The sequence below is a fragment of the Ixodes scapularis genome, unplaced genomic scaffold (assembly GCF_016920785.2).
Source record: "Ixodes scapularis isolate PalLabHiFi unplaced genomic scaffold, ASM1692078v2 PGA_scaffold3__209_contigs__length_174095766, whole genome shotgun sequence".
Classification (NCBI taxonomy): Eukaryota; Metazoa; Arthropoda; class Arachnida; order Ixodida; family Ixodidae; genus Ixodes; species Ixodes scapularis.
The window spans coordinates 36,440,871-36,457,934 of record NW_024609868.1 but is presented as its reverse complement, the minus strand read 5'-3'; the positions used below and the strand labels follow the sequence as shown (position 1 = coordinate 36,457,934).

Sequence of the window (17,064 nt, the reverse complement as noted above, 5' to 3'; positions counted from 1 at the left end):
TTTGTATTATGGGACGAATTACCAACAGACGACACGGCCTGAAAGAGGAAGACGCTACCCGTCTCATCCAGGCACTCATCATTAGCGGTGTAACCTACTCTGTCCCCTATTTGACCCTTAAGTCTCGGTAACGAGAAAAACTCGAAGCACTAATTCGCCGGTCTTATAAACAAGCCCTCGGTTTTCCACTCGGCACCTCGACACCACGTCTCTTGTCTCCCGGCATTCACAATACCGTCGAAGAGCACATTGAAGCACACCTCATAGATCAACGCGAGCGTCTCAAGTTAACACCTGCAGGCAGGCAGGTTCAAACTCGTCTGGGCTATCCGATTCAAGCCTTGGGCCACAGGTAAACAATTCCCCTCACTGTTGTTTATCGCACCAAAATTTCTGTTGCCCCAGTACCCAAAAACATGCACCCCGAGTTCCATCAGAGAGACGACAGGCTCGCGCCCGCGTTCTTCAGAAGAAACTTCAAAATACCCGCCACGTCAGATACACTGACGCCGCCAGTTACCCGGGTTAACTGGCCATGGCCGTCAGCGTAATCGATGAAGACATGCGGGAAATGACCATCCGCGACCGTTCCTACATCCCTCCCACTCGAGGCAGAAGAAGCGGCGATAGCGCTCGCTATCACGTCCACCCCCGGCTTTCACATCTCTTTCAATAATTGCTGACTCACAGGCGGCTTGCCGTAGTTTCGGCAATGGTCGCCTCTCAAGCTTTGCTCATCGAATTTTAACTCACACCCCTGAACAACTCCCTACATTATCCTTGATATGGACGCCGGGGCATAATTCCCTGAGTGGCAACGAACGCGCACACGGGTCAGCCCGAGCTTTAACTGTCCGGGCTCCGCCACTGCAGGAAGACCCATCCCTGGTCCCCATCCCGATCCCCCTTACCTATCGTGACATCATCCAACATCTCCGATTGAGTCGCCGCATTCTTCCTCCGTCGCACAAATCTCTAACGAGGGAGGACGCTGTAGGTTGGCGCATGGTACAAACAAATACTTTCCCCCACCTCAGCCTCTTACATGCCATTTACCCTACAGTATACCCCACAAACAAATGTCCCCTGTGCACCGAAAAGGCTTCATTATATCACATCACGTGGGCATGCCCTAAGATTCAGGCTGCCCCCCCCCCCCCCCCCCCCCCCCAGTTTCCAACCCAAACGCCGAGCAGTGGGAAGCTGCGCTGTCCAGCTGGGATCCGGACGACCAGCGTAATCCGGTCTCGCGGGCCCGAACCGCAGCGACAGCTACAGGGGCCCTGGAATGAGGGCTCTTCTCGCCTCGGAAGAGCCAAACTAATTGTCTATTAAAAGTTTTTTTTTTCTCTCTCTCTCTCTCTCATAAGTTCGTGAACACTCTCGTCTCATCGAGTTCCGAATGTTCTACGCACCGAAAGTTCTACGCCGAATGATCCGCATGGCGAGCGGAGTCAGTCTCGCTCCAGCGCTCGATCCTGCTGTTTCGCCGACAGCGACGCCTGCGACGCTAACTTACTTCTATTTTGTTTTGGGCACAAGTTCGCCTCATTAAACGTTTAGTTTCTTCAGTTATTTTTCGCCTCATAATTTCTCAGTCGTGACATTATCTGTTCCCATTTTCTCAAAGGCACTCGAAAAACTTATTTTTAAACGTCTCGAAGGATTTTATGTAAAGCATTCTGTACTAACGAACTTTCAATATAGTTTCCAAAGTGTCAAACCTACAGAACCAGCTTCATTAATACAAGAAAAATATAATGCGAAATATTGAAAGAAAAAATTTAACACTGGGTGGTTTTCATTGATCTTAGTAAAGCTTTTGACCTCCTTAATCACAAAACCTTGCTTGCAAAACAGAATAAATATGGCATTCGCAGCACACCATTTATGCTATTAAAACCGTATTTGTATATTCGCCAGAAGTGTGCAAACATTGGCGGTCACCAATTTTCGTTTTCGAGCATTGTTTGTGGTGTTCCGCACGGAAGTATGCTTGGACTCTTAATATTTGTTGTTTACATAAATGGCATTGTTAATATAGATAATAAAACTCAGTTTATAATTCATGCGGACGATACCAGCTTATTTTTTACTGGTGACGATGCTGACATCCTTATTAGGATGGCAAATATATCGTTAAACAAAGTCTCTGTTTGGTCAGAAGTAAATGGATTAAAAATTGAACACTAACTTCTAAAGCAATTTTATTCAGACCAGTAAATATGTTAATAACTATATCTTGTCCCCTAACACTCGGAGCGACAGAAATTTAATTTGTCCCTCAACATGAAAACACTAGGTGTGCATTTTTCTGAAGATATGTCATGGAACTTTCATACTAATTCTTTAACTAAAAAGTTGTCCCACGTAGTTGGCGTAATTGCCAGGTGCCGCAATTTCTTACCAACCAATATTAAACAGGAAATATATTACGCCTTGTTTAACTCTCCCTTAAAATACTGTCATTTTTTTTTTTTTGAAAACCACTACTAAATTATACTTACGTCAAACTCTTTTGCTTCAAAAAAAGGTTTTGCGTTATATTGCAATCGTCCCGTATAATTACTCTCCAGAACATTTATTTTCTAATTATAAAGTACTTCACGTCAAAAACATGCATAAGTATTGTTAACTTGATACCATTCGTTTTTCATCTGAACCATTTATAGATTTCTTGTACTGTATTTCCGAATTAACAAGGCCATGAATGTATTATCAGTACTTACCACCCGGAGAGATGGATGGTTCCCCCGAAGCCGTACAACTTATAATTTACAACCCCTTCATTACACTTCATGAAATGCCTGCGCGTCTTCTTACCCGTAAAACACCCGAAGATCCAATCTCTGCGATCTACAAAATCAGCTCAGCAAATGGTGAGGCGTAACATCTGTTTAGACCTCAAAATTAAGTATGCTCCGTGGCATTACGCAATGCAAGCATGACCCTTTGCACTGCGTAATGCAACAGCGCTCTAAACAGATGTTCCACCTCATCATTCGCTGAGCTGATTTCGTAGATCACAGTGATTGGCTCCTTGAGTGTTTTGCGGGTAAGCAGACGCGCAAGCATTTTTTAGACTCTATAACCTCCCGACGATTCTAAATGAATAGACTTATAATAATAGCGATGTATTTCCACTTTGAAATGCTGGTCTTGGCGATCACTTCACGTGTTGAACTACTTGTATTTTGTATAACACATAACTAGGCACCTTTTTGTTGTTATATTGGATACTCCTTTGCTGTATTTGTTATGTAGGATTTGAGATAGCTACTTCGTTGTTACTTACTCCTTTGTTGTATTTCGTATAAAGTATAAAGTTACGTACCGACGCTGTTGCCCTGTAACGGAGATCTCACACCCCGTCAAGCTGCAATTAGCACCTTCGTGTCTGAGAGTCCCTCCAGTCTCTGGGAAATAAACGGGAAGACCCGTACATTCTAAGGAGAGCCTGTAAATTCAGTTTACTGCAGAACGAAAAGATAGATCACGGCAGATAGCACAAGAATCTCAGTGGACGACGACTCTCAATGTGCGCGGTGACAATGTGAGAATGAAAACGTCATGCTTGATGACCCTGCGCGCATCGCTTTTTTTTTTCTGATTATATTTCAGGTTTAGTCATTCGCTGGTACCCTTCTGTTTTTTCACAGTGATTGGCTGTCTCCTTTGCTCCTTTCTTTCACTATAGTCCGTTGCAACTCAAGAAGGTAGGGCGAGGGAAAGGAAGGCCGGGAAAGAGGAAGCAGACGGAACGCTAAAGAGAGGAGGAGGTTTCCCCCTCTCCTCTCCAGCGTTCCGTCTGCTTCCTCCTGCCCGGCCTTCCTTTCCCTTGCCGTATACCTTGTTGAGTTGCAACGGACTATGGATGGTTACGGCTGCTTTCATCTTTACAAGAGAGAAAGGGTCTTCTGGCAGGCTTCCTATGACGCGTCGCGGGAGCGGGAGAGGAGGAGATTGAGCGGCCATGGCGGTGGCACAACGTACGCCACAACGTAAAACCGAGGTGCAGCGACGACGCCGTCCGTGTGCACTCTAAAAAACGCCCGTGCGTTTAGTTTCCCGCACAACACCTCGGAGAGCCAATCACCGCAACTTACGGAGGCAGCTCAGCGAACGACGATGCCGAAACCTATGTTTAGACAAAAAAACGGAGTCTGAGTTGTGGCATTAAGCAATGCAAGCGTTACGTTTTGCATTGCTTAATGTCACAACTCAGACTGCGTTTTTTGGTCTAAACATAAGTTTCGGCATCGTCATTTGCTGAGCTGTCTCCGTCAGTTGCGGTGATTGGTTCTCCGAGTGTTGTGCGGGAAACTAAACGCACGGGCGTTTTTTAGAGTGCACACCGACGGCGTCGTCGCTGCGCCTCGGTTGTACTTTGTGGCGTACGTTGGTGCCACCGCCATGGCCGCTCAATCTCCTCCTCTCCCGCTCCCGCGACGCGTCATAGGAAGCCTACCAGAAGACTCTTTCCCTCTTGTAAAGATGAAAGTAGCCGTAACCATCCATAGTCCGTTGCCACTCAAGAAGGTATACGGCGAGGGAAAGGAAGGCCGGGCAGGAGGAAGCAGACGGAACGCTGGCGAGGAGAGGGGGAAACCTCCTCCTCTCTTTAGCGTTCCGTCTGCTTCCTCTTTCCCGGCCTTCCTTTCCCTCGCCCTACCTTCTTGAGTTGCAACGGACTGTAGTGAAAGAACGGAGCAAAAGCACGGCGGGAACCGGCGCCCCGCGCTGCGGCCTCGGGAAACCTATCCAGTCCAGTCCAAACCAGTCCTAACCAAACCACGACCGTCCAAACGAAAGACGGCTGCATGCGCCAGGGCAATAAATTCTAACGCATTTAATAGTTTCAAATGGTACTGCACTTTATACTTTCAAATAGCACGCTGATAGCGTTTTTTTTATTTCTCCTAATTTTTTAGACTTTTTTTTGTTGTATACGCACACTGCATAGCTCATCTCTTCCGCTTGAGTGCTTATTAAAACTCGCAACTATTGTCCAGTACAAATGAGGGACACTGACGCCGCAGGCATTTGTTCTTTTTGTCAATTTAAACACCTGTCAACGGACATTTGTTTGTTTTCCCACAGGGAAGCCATATTTTGGGTTGAGAGGCCTTTCCTTCTCTGGTGCATTCAGGTATGTATTAAGATGCCACTCAATATACTTACTCGTCTTTTCACTGTTTTTTTTTTTTTTTATGAGGGGGGGGGGGTGGAGTTCAAGAATGTATTGTTGTTTTTGCTAAAAAATTAGTCTAGTTTTAAACTGCAACTAGGCGTTGTGAAACGTTTTCTTTGTTTTCGCTTTTTTATAACTCTCAGAAGCTATCGGCTTGTGTACTGCACCGCGATGCACTCAATACATTGTTCATTTGCCCTTCTTTGGTTAGTTCACTCACTGACAATGGCAATCGCTGCTTGCTCCAGTGATCCCGCGGTTTGAGTGACAAAAAGTCTGGGTGCCCACCATTTTGCGCAATTGTGTCTTCGTGGTGATTAAAGCACGATGTCACTCGTCCACTTTATTGGCTCAACCGACTGAAGGCAGAAAAGTGTTCGAAGAGCATTGCGGTGCAGTATACACGTAGAAGCGTGTGTTTGTGAAAAATCTAATGTAAAATTTAGTGCTGAGTCGTTGCTGTAGTAATTTATGCTATTGTTATTCCTGAATTAAAAACAAAATGTTCTAGTTGAATTAATATACTCACATTACGGGAAAACACATCGCGCAAATTGGACTCATTGTTGATACTGATCAGGGCCACAACACACGTGCTGTAACCAGGAGCTCTGGTGGTTTTTGCAGCAAGAATACAGGGGGTTTTGTCGCAGAAGATGCTCCGATAACCCGGAGACTGCCCGTTTCTATGGTGCTGAAAACTTGAAAACTCCCACAAAAGATGCTAATTTCTGTTTTCTCATTTCTTCTTCTCCAGACCACCCTGGCCATTATTAGCTTTTCTGAGGCCTGCCTTGTCGTATATCTTACCTACAAGGTGAGTCGAGATTTTGTCAAGCTTTGGGACACTTTCCTAACTATCATTCATCTATTCTAGCATTAAAAGAATACGTAACCAAAATATTTAGGATGCGCGCTTATTTCTTAGGCGATATATAGTAAAAACTTTTTTTTTCTTTAGAAACTGCTTGACTAGTGTTTTTTTTTTTCGCCTGTGCAAATTTGATTTTAAAAAAACCAAAAAACTAACCATATGTTTGCATCTTTCTATTTTACACATTATATGATTTTACAACAACCCCTCCAGTCTCATCGCATAGTTTGGTGATTCGTATATAACGTTTTCCGTTTAGATATGTTTAGGCTGCAGCTGGTTGACCTCTCTCCCAAACCAAACAGGATGGCAACGACCTAACCCACCCGCATGTTAGCGATGAGGCCGGATACAGAAACATAATTCATAGCCAGACGCATTGCCCATTTGCGGATGCGAGATTCCGCAAACGTGTTGCGTATACGCGAGGCCCATTATTGACAGCGTGAAATACGAGGGATAGGGCCCGCCGCCGTGGTACCCTATATCCCAGCGTCGCAGCCTCCGCTTCCGGGAGCAACGCTGATCAGCGCGTTGCGTATATAATACCGCTACGCCGCTGTCGGCCCTTCACAGAAATAAACAGTGTTCTTACAGCTCTCGCGCGAAGACACGCCTCTGACGACAGCTAGAGTAAATAAAGAAGGAAAGCTTTTGTGTGTCATGAAAACATTTCTTGGGTGCGATCAGGTTTCACTGATTCCCGCTGAGACGCGACGCCCACTACAGAGGATGCGCCTTCGGCCTTCGGATCGGCGCGGTAGATATTGGTCGGAGCGAGGGCTACAAAGGGTCTCCCACCGCGGTACAAAGTAGTTCGCTCCCTGTGCCGACGATCGATTGACGAAGCGTTGGCGGGCGGATGTGTACACAGAGCGTGCGAGAGAGTGTTTTATGTTTCTCCTTGCGCTCTATGTGCGTGTACGTTTTGCCGCGTGTGTATGCGTGCGTGCGTGTGTTTGCGGGGACGCGTGCTTGCTTGTGTATGGGTACGTGCGTGTACGCTTGCGTATGTGCGTGTGTATATCTGTGTGTGTGTGCTTATGCGTGTGTTTGCACGTGTGCCTGCTTTTGTGTGTATCCGTGTGCGTGTGTTTCCGTGTGCGTGTGCTTGCCCGTTTGAGTCGATGGGTGTGTGTGTTTGTATCTGTGTGAGTAGGAGAAGCATTCTGTTTTTCTGACGTGGATCAGATGAGAAAAAGAATCGATATGTAAATCGTTGGGTCCAATTTTCACAGTGTTCTACTTTGTATTCACGAGAAAAAGAGTCGAATAGAGCTTTTTTGAGACGGGAAAGATACGCCGAAAATACGCAAATTCAGCCGTTCTGGGTTCCACGATCGAAAAAAAAGGGCAGCACAAGAGTCGGTATCGGCAACTTCAATCCAAGCGACGCCACCGATCAAAAAAGACGCGAAGAACAAAAAAAAATACAGCTGGGGAGTTACCATGTCTCCAAGTATGCAGCAATAACTGACGCCGCCTGGCGGCCGAAATGCAAAGCAGGTGAAAGGGGGCCGAATGCACGCCGTTCGTGTTTCGAATATAAGCTACAAGCGATGCGCGTGGATCTGCTCCCCCCCCCCCCCCCCCACCCCCTTGCAAAGCCAACAGCTCCTTTAGCATCATCAATGCCGGTAAATAGCCTCTTTGACCTCCTCATAACGCAGCCATAGCCGGATGGCGTCCACTCAGTTACTGGGCCCGAGCACGAAACGCGGATGTCCTTCGATGCGTTTACTGGACACGAGGTCTAGCCGAACGCCGACGCGGTAGTCGTGTCCAGTCAAAAATCTGCGCTCGCAATCTCACTTTGATGACGTTGAATCGCTCGTGCACTGACTTCAATTTTCTCCAGGTAGTATTGGCACAGCACCAAAGTTTCGGTCACGCCACTTGTACAGAGCGCGACACTGTTAGCGCGAACAAGCGATCGCCAGTTTTCTGTGTTTTCCTCTTAGAACCGAAAGGTTGTCATCAAAGATATCATTGTTATAGATATCATTGTTATAGAAAGAGCTCATGTAGGGCTTTAACATAAGGGGTAAAATCGTGTGTCCACTAATATTCTGTCCTAATAAAATCCGAAAAGGCGCCGATGTCGTGTTCCCGCTAACACTGTCGCGATGTGTACATGGCACATGCAGGACACGGCGTTTGCTGCAGACGCGATGACAGAATTACCTGAGAACACACCCAAAGCATGTTCGAAGCCGGTTTGCTTCGTTCATGCTTCGAATATGTCTGCTGACAGGGTTTTGTACGACCAATGTGACGGGAGTGTCATGCGAGCAAGAAACGTGTTGCAAAACCCGTATCGCTTCTGACATTTTAGCGGTGGAACCGCAGCTTTAGATAACTAATTACCGCTCTCTTATGAAAGCATCGCTGGGAATGACGAAGCCAGGAAAACCTTTTCGCCGAAAGATGGCGGCTGCGACGTGGCATGGCATGACGTTTGACATGCTTACGTCATGATCATTGGTCAGTACCACGTAAGAGACTCTAATTCTTTTTTTTTCTTTTGTCTCATCGTTTTTTTCATTTTTTTTTTCATGTAGACCTTTGCATCCGGGCGAGAAATGCTGAGTCACTGAGTTGTGGACGTATGCGCAGCGTCCAATATATCGCACAGCAGAGCAACAGCGCATGCTCAAAAGGCGTTCCACAACCCAACAGACAAAGATGGCCGGCGCAACCAGCTAATGGGACCAATCAGACGGCGTTAAAAGCGCGCACCATCATGGTGTTCGTCGTGTTTCTGTACGTGTTCCATCACCGCTGAACCAATCATAAACAGGAAAAAAGGCCCAGTGACTCGCGCTTTTGATGCTGCCCGATCGGTCCATAAGCTCGTAGCGTCGGCTGCGTCTGGACTTAGCTCAAACTAAGTATAAACCGGAGTGATTGGCTTTTGAAAGTACCTATGTTACGGAAAGGCAGGTGCGATTTCGTTTCAAGCTTATAAGATCCGGGTCGCCGGTTTATTGATTTTCCTGGGTTAATTTTAAGCCTTTATCGATTTCTCTTTTAGAAGAGCGGTGTTTCCGGATAAATGGACACTGTCACCGTTTTCCAGCGTTGCTCAATATGATTGAGTGATAACGATCCAATAAAACAACTTAGGTAACCGTCTAACAAACGCAGTAATCACGGTAGTAAAATTGATTTGGTAAACGCTCACGCCTGATCTAGAAAGACAAGACTTATCGATCCAAACAAAAAAATACGCGTCCAATACCAACAATATCCAGCCGACTATCCGCGTAAAAAAATATAGAAATACTTAATTTTATAAATCTTTTAATTTGAGTTTATTTAGGTACAAACCGACTGTATGGCTTCAGTGTAACATATGTACAGTCACCGACAACTTAAGAAACGCGAGGGGGTGTCGAGCCCACCTCATTATATTATCGCTACGCAGCGATAAGAGGGCACGGCAACCGCTGAAAACAACGCAGACGTAGGAATCACGAAGAAAGAAGTGTGAACACAGCGAGCCACGCCCTTCGTTTCCTAAGCTGTTAGTGCCATGAAAATTAGTACCATGACAATTAGTGTATAATATATTCATGTCTCTTTAGTATAGGCACCTCCGTTCAATCTCCCCCCGCCTAAAAAACATATTGTCCATAGTGTGAGTTAGACGTGATAACGAAACAAAAAATGAAAGCCGTTTACCTGTAACGCCGAATTAGAGCGCAGCTGTTGAGGATGAGGAGGGAAGGGTACCTGACCCCTCCCCCCGAGGTCCCGTGACCCCCCACGTGACCTCGGGGGGGGTGATTTTCCCGCTAGATTTAGTGGGGAAATTTTCCTCTAGATTTAGCGGGGAATTTTTTCCACTAGATTTAGCGGGGAAATTTTTTCGCTAAATTTAGCGGGGAAATTTACCCATAATGCACCGCGCGGTTACGCCGACGGCGACGGCGACGCCGCTCAAGCCGGAAACAGGCGTCTAAGAGCTGCGCTCTAAAATGCAGGCATTTACCCAGTTGCCCCCCCCCCCCTCCCCCCCCCCCCCCCCCCCCCCTTCGAAACTCTCGTCTATAAAGCGGGATATTCATATTAGCGGTGTCCTTACTAACGAGAGATGACCGTTACCAATGGCCACGGGACCTCAGTCGCGAAGGAACGGACGCCTTTTTTGCTTTCCAGCCTGCATGAGGATTCATGCAACAGCTCTTTTTTTGGTTACGCCGGTAAATAAATTGTCGAAGCAGTACGCACTTATAGAGACTTCTGAGGGTCGAAACGAACATCGTGTATTTCTGGAAACGAAAGAGCATGTTTTACGTCGGCTTCTCGATCGCGGCACATCTAAGGGCACATCTTGAGTTTTGTATATAAGATTGTAAGGAACCTCTTGAGAACCTCAGAGTGGTGGCAGTCGGCGCCCCTCGGAAGCTATGCGGGTAGAAACAGGGAGAGAGAGAGAGGGGGGGGAAGAAAGGGGGAGGAGACAAGAGCATAAGGGGGACATCATGGACACCGAGCTATGGCGTCTCCGCGCATTCTCACCTCCTCCACACGCTCAATTGTACGAACGCGGACTTGTTTGTAAACCGCGCGTTGGTTCATAAGTCTTTTATCGAAACGTTTGCTGTTATACGCTAAACCGTTCAAGATACCTTTTTTTTTCTTTCTTTTTTTATCCAGCTTCGGTGGTTAATATAGTTCGCACCATACGAAAATTAACACTTATAAATGTTTCGCTCAAAGGCGAAACATTTATAACAGTTAATTAACGGGCTTTAAACAGGCGAAGGTAAAGCAGAAAGTTAAGGCTTTAGAGAAATAAAAGCAAAACTTTCAATTAGAAGATGAAAAAAAAGAAAAGCGCGGTAACCAGAGTATTCTAGAATGGTAACTTGCTACGAAGTCACGTCGTGCAACGAAGCGACGCCTCCGCCGTACGTGTCCCGTCTCCTGAAGCACCAATATTGTCCTTCTCGGGATCTAGCCGCCTCGCGGGATATGCCGACTTAATTAAATCCCGCTCTCCGAGGAACAACATTCGGACGGGCCCAGCCGACGCGAGCGCCTCTGAAAACAAATCAAAAAGAGGAAAAAAAAGAAATAAAAAAATGCGGGTCGGAGAAACTCGTTGGAGCATAGGGAAGGATAAATAGAGTGGTCTTCAAACATTCATTTCCTATGCTCCCTGTCACTAGTTGTGTGCAGTGCAGGCAAAGGCAATGCCAGGCGAAGAGAGAAAGTTCGAGCACTACGAAGGCAGGACGGGAGAGGAGTGCAATGGAGGGAAAGGTGAGAAAGGGAGAGCACTAGGAACGTTAGAGAGGAAAGGAGGTTCCTCTCCTCCTCCCCCAGCATTTCTAGTGCTTGCCCTTTCTCCCCTCGCCTGGCGTAGCCTTCGCCTGTACTGCACGCAACTAGTGACACGGAGTATAGAAGACGTGTTGATGTGCTTCGTCACGTCAGCTCGCCCGTGTGTCATGTTGGGGGAGGGGGGGGGGGGGGGGGGCTGGCCTGTTGGTGTTTTGAGAGTGTTCTGTCTATTAAAATTTAAATTCGTACGGGTATATCAAATAAACCAGAGGCCGCAAAATATATATGAAAGCACTAGCTGTTTGTTTTTATGAAATAATGTTTTTAAACACTTTTAGAGTTCCCGTGTGTTTAAGTTTCCACAGTGAACTCTGGATGAATGAACGGATTAAAGGATAAATTAATGAATAAACTAATGAATCAATCAATCATGCATGTTACACTAAATTTATATAATACGACTAAGCCCATCACTAACATTTATGATTCAATTCGTTGTTTATTTTTCACGTGCTTACCAGCGGCCCAAGTACTTGCGGTAAACCACAAAACATAAGATACATATTCGCCACAACTATACATGCGTAAAAGTCATAAAGAAGCTTAAAAACCATACACATGCGAATTTGTACACAAAATATTGTTCCAAACTTTTGTGTTTGAAACAAGTTGGATTCTTGATACGGATGAAACATTGTGCTTAAGATCTGGGTGGATTGCTTTGCAATCTCAATAAATTTAAAATGATATTTGCGACCAAAATATCTGTCGTGATTATCCGTACAAATAGTTTTTGTATCTGTTAAATATTTTCACTTGCGTTGAGCTAAAGTGAAACGAAGCATATAATAATATAGTCATATTTTAATTTTTTCGTGATTAGGCCAGATTTGTTTCAGAAAATGCTGCAATGGCAAAAAAAAGGGAGGCACACAAAATAGCGCTTTTTTTGTCCTTCTGTGTGACTTCTTTTTTTTTCTTGTCCTTGTTTTTTTTTGCGTTGTTACTGCTGTTATAAATAGCCAACTCTCCCAAGCTTCCATTTTACCAAATCGTTAGAGTAATTACAGTACACATGGCATGTTTCTTACAAGTGAAATTGTTTGTCTAATTCTGTTTGTTATTTTCTCGGCAGGGAAACATTTGGAGGCAGCTTCTTTCTTTCCGATTTCTGCTAGAAGTTGTCAACAATGTGCCGTTCATAGTTACCGTAAGTGGATACGCAAGCACCTCTCTTTTTCATTTCTGCTCTATCGAACTATATTTTTTCGTGCCAAGACTGGAATGCCGTAGTAAATATCTTGATTTTTTTGTTGTTTTACTCTTTTACAGATATTTTATGCACCTTTACGAAATGTCTTTGTACCAGTGTTTCTTAACTGTTGGCTTGCCAAGTTTGTACTGGAAAACATGTTTGTAAGTATCTTCATTCTCTTACACTTAGATAGAATGAAAAAGCAGTTATTAAAATACATCTTCGTTTTTGAACATACGTGAATCAAGTAAAAACTCAGAACCGTTTCTTTATGTTCAAAAACCTTTACTGTGTCACTGTGATCTGATTTCTTAATAATATCAAAGTTTATTATAGAGTAATTCAAAGTGAAAAAAAAACAATTACCGGAAGTATTTTTTCGGAAGAATTTATTTTGTTACATAAAACATCAGTTGGCATATATTTGAAACATAATCCTTAGATTCAAAACCATGCATGATGACTTAAGATTAACTTTCCACATTAAAGTTGCAAAAAAACTGACTTCAAATAAACAATGCCAGAATACGGTATGTGGAGAACAAGAGATACAATTACTCAAGACTGAAGACATAAATGTTTTAAATGAATACATAACACAGAAAGAACACTGTTAAATGCAAGCGCAACTTTGATTATTTCTTTTTTTATACCAAAACACTTTATTCTTGAACAACCGACGATAATATTTTTTAATATTGATTAGAATCTTGCCAGCACTGAAGGATTTGATTAAACAAGGGTTATTCTTTATTCTTAATAATTGCGATTTTGGTAATCAAGGTGATGTTTTCCTATGCATACTTGAGACCAAGAGGCAAAACATCTCCTAAGCCACTTTCCCTGTTTCTCCTTTGCAGAACGATTTGCACAGGGCGCTACAAAAGTCGCAGTCAGCCCTTTCTCAACGCTTGCTCATCCTCACAGCAACGTTGCTTTGCCTCATTTTTACGAGGTAAGTTTTTTTTTCTGCTTAAATAACAGGGGAAGTGGTATGCAGAAAATAGACGTGCCTGTACACTGATTTGAAAGTTCGTGTTAAAACATTTTGCTTTAACATTTACCCTGCAAACGATTTTTTTTATTTCGATTAATAAATACTTAGTTTAATTTCAGCCACGTTTAAAAGGACAATATTCACCGCTTATATAAAGATATTGATAAATAAAACATTTTTGTTTTATATTTATTTTCTCACCTGCTTGAATCAGGCATAAGCCAAAAGCTACTCCCGCCCGTTTTGTTTTCATCCAAACAAGAATTATAAGAACAATTACTCCTTCATAAAAACTTACGAAAAGTGACGCATAATTTACAATCATTATCTATTTGCATTTGTTAGTAAAAATTTGCGTAATGAACGTTCTCCAAGAAAAATCTTCATTGCAATATATTTCCAAATAAAGACATCGCAGATAAATTAAACAATTTCTGTGGAAGATACGTAACTTTAAATTTCTCAAAACAAAAATATTTGAAGTCAACAGCTGATGTATAGATTTTCTTAATAAAGTATATACGCATGGAAAATTTTGAACTCTGGTGGAGTAATCGTTTCAGGAAAACGATTACTCGTTTTCACGTTTTATGAAAGGCGTTTTTGTATTTTTGAGGAATTGAGTTTATAAGCCGTGTCGAAGCTTCGCATTGCTTAATAAATATTGTGCGTTCTTTAGAAGAAATATTTTTTACTCACACTCGGCGTGACCTGAAACAACTCAAGCCTTCTCGCATTATAGGCAGCCGAAAATGCATAAATCACGTTCATTTTTAGGTTATATCGTGGCCAGGATACAAATCGATCGCTACGCCATTTTGTCTACCACTTGGAAGAAATAAATTGAGTCTACCGTAGATTAAATTAAATTATATTATTTATTTTTTACACTCGCGCACAGTTAAGATCTTGGTGATAATGATGCGCAAGAAGGTTAGTCATACAGTACCATAAATAATAGTATAAGGTGCAAGGGACTTTTAAGCATTTCAAACAGTCTGCTGCAGGGATGGTAAACATCGACTCACAAGTATACGTACTCTAAAGTATTCGTAGCCTCTCTGTTCTTACATTTAGACTAACCGTATCTTGTAGAACGATCGTACCTTTCGCCCCAGTCGACATACTTGTCCAGAATTGAGAAGCAGACGACAAGTTCGTTACGTTGAAGCGCTGGTCACGACGGCTCATACAGATAGTTTGCTGTAAAGTCGCAAGGTGGCAAAAGTGCGAGCAAAGCCGTAGCGTGTCTTTTTTCGTCGTCCTGCGTGCAGTGTGTGCGGGTTCCAGCACTTTCAGCGTGCGGGCGTGGAGCACGTGGACCTGTTCGAGAGCTTCTATTTCGTGGTGGTGACACTGTCGACCGTCGGCTACGGCGACTTCAAGCCGGACGTCTGGCCGTCGCAGCTCTTCATGGTCGGCATGATTTGTGCCGCCCTCATCGTGCTGCCCACACAGGTGAGTTGCGTTCCTAGTGGCTAATAGAGTCGGATGCAACGTTTCTCCCAGTTAACTGTATCAATTCAGGTGAGGAACGTGATCTTGAGTATGAGCCGCCGCATTGATGCTAGCAAGCCGAGCTGTGACACAGCGCATGCCTCTATCAAAGCAGTGTGCACTGCATTTGACTGATATATTTGTGGATCGTCAGCGTTACCCTTTGGGGTAACAAACGCATCAAAATAAAGTAAAAAAAACATTGCTAAGTTGCAAAAAGGAAATCGTTACCCTTACCTTTTTTAAATGCCACGATAGAAATCAAGTATATAATTCGATACGTGTTTTTATGCTTTGCAGTTCCAAAAATTCAAACACCAACAACATTTCATGGTCTCTATTAGGCGATGCTTTAAGACACTGTATGTTGAAAGTCCGCATCAGCACACTCTGAAACACGTTCGGTGCCTTCTTTTGTCCAGTTTGAGCAGCTTGCCTACACTTGGATGGAGCGGCAGAAGTTGGGCGGCACGTACAGCATGCACCGGGCGCAGAGCGAGAGGCACGTCGTGGTCTGCTCGACCACGCTACGGGCGGACACCGTCATGGACTTCCTCAACGAGTTCTACGCCCATCCCCTGCTTCAGGTAAAATGACGTCTTTTTTTACACGACATTTTTAACGAAGCTGACGTAGATGTTCATGGTCTATGCACTTCTCCAGCGATTATCACCCAGATGCTGAGTCACTGGACTGTGGAGGCAGGCGCCTGGTTTGTCATTTTTGTCAAGAAATGCGCGTCGAAACGCGTGTTGCATGTTGCTGATTGTAAAAGTAGACAAGGTCAGAACCAAGGTAATTTAGTCTGCACTCGATAAAGGTCAGCGTAAGCAGTGTTAATATCAGGGTACACTTGACCTTGTCGGCGATCAATGTTTATCTCTCGTTCTCATAGTGAGGACGATAGCCTTACTGCAATAAACGCAGCACAGAAATAGGGCAGGAAGTATACAAGCAGGCGTCAAGATACAGATGCAAGAAGCACGTTAAAAGACATTATAATCATTACAATAACAGAAGTGGAATCTCGCTTTGAAGTCGCGGTGAAGAAAGGCCGTCAGTCCAAAGTGACGCCGCTGCATCGATGCTTATTTCCCCTTGTGTAGTTTAGTGCAGCCGAAGGGGCGCACCAGCAGTCCCGTCACATTTGTCTAAAGCCAAAATTATTGCGAATGTAAAGAGTGGCGAATCTCCGCTGCAGGACTACTACGTGGTGCTGTTGTCGCCCTGCGAAGTGGACGCCACGATGAAGATGATCCTGCAGATTCCCATGTGGGCCCAGAGGGTGATCTACATCCAGGGATCGGCGCTCAAGGACACCGACCTCACCAGAGCCAGGTGCGAACATCCGAAGGTCACGACGAAATGACGGATCTGATACTACAGAAACCAATAGAGGTTTTAAGACCGTCTGCCACTTAGCCGTCAAAATTGTTTCTATTAGAAATGTACCCTTCGTATTCGATTATTTATATATAACCAATAACTAATATTTACAGGTAAGATCGCTTCGGGGGTGTTTCTTTGCCAAATATTTTGAGTTTATCGCAGTTTATTTTTTTTCAATTCCTAATTCTCCGAAACTCAAAACTTAATTTTGCAGTATTTAAAAAAATGGTATCTGGGTCTAGGCGTGTATTAGACTTCAAAGAAAAACGAGCTTGTATCAATCATTATTTCGTCAGCTGGATTTGGCATTGGCGCCAGTGCCCCTGGCAATATTTATTTGCCCCACGAATAAAGTTGCAAACAAGTGTTACCTCCATAAACGTCCAAACATTAAAATCACTAAACTTCTGGAGGTAGTCGCTGGGAAGCTCGTATTTAACCCATCCAATCTATCAACCGCGGCGGGCTAAAGGTTGTAATATAGGAGCTTCCACTATCCGCCCTCGCTTCCGCCTTCTATGAAGTATCTTCACAGTAACAGGTTCACAGAGTTCACAGTTACAAAAACA

The 17,064-nt window shown here is 44.2% G+C and overlaps 1 protein-coding gene across 1 annotated transcript in view; it reads left to right on the top strand.

Moving 5' to 3' along the window:
* Positions 1 to 17,064, top strand: part of LOC8028181 (potassium channel subfamily T member 2) — a 369,599-nt gene that overhangs the window by 298,299 nt on the left and 54,236 nt on the right. The window contains exons 4-11 of the mRNA XM_040216176.3: positions 5,101 to 5,149; positions 5,949 to 6,008; positions 12,493 to 12,567; positions 12,690 to 12,773; positions 13,473 to 13,567; positions 14,884 to 15,067; positions 15,529 to 15,693; positions 16,308 to 16,444. Of these exons, the coding sequence (XP_040072110.2) occupies positions 5,101 to 5,149; positions 5,949 to 6,008; positions 12,493 to 12,567; positions 12,690 to 12,773; positions 13,473 to 13,567; positions 14,884 to 15,067; positions 15,529 to 15,693; positions 16,308 to 16,444 (849 nt within the window). The remainder of the gene's footprint in view (positions 1 to 5,100; positions 5,150 to 5,948; positions 6,009 to 12,492; positions 12,568 to 12,689; positions 12,774 to 13,472; positions 13,568 to 14,883; positions 15,068 to 15,528; positions 15,694 to 16,307; positions 16,445 to 17,064) is intronic.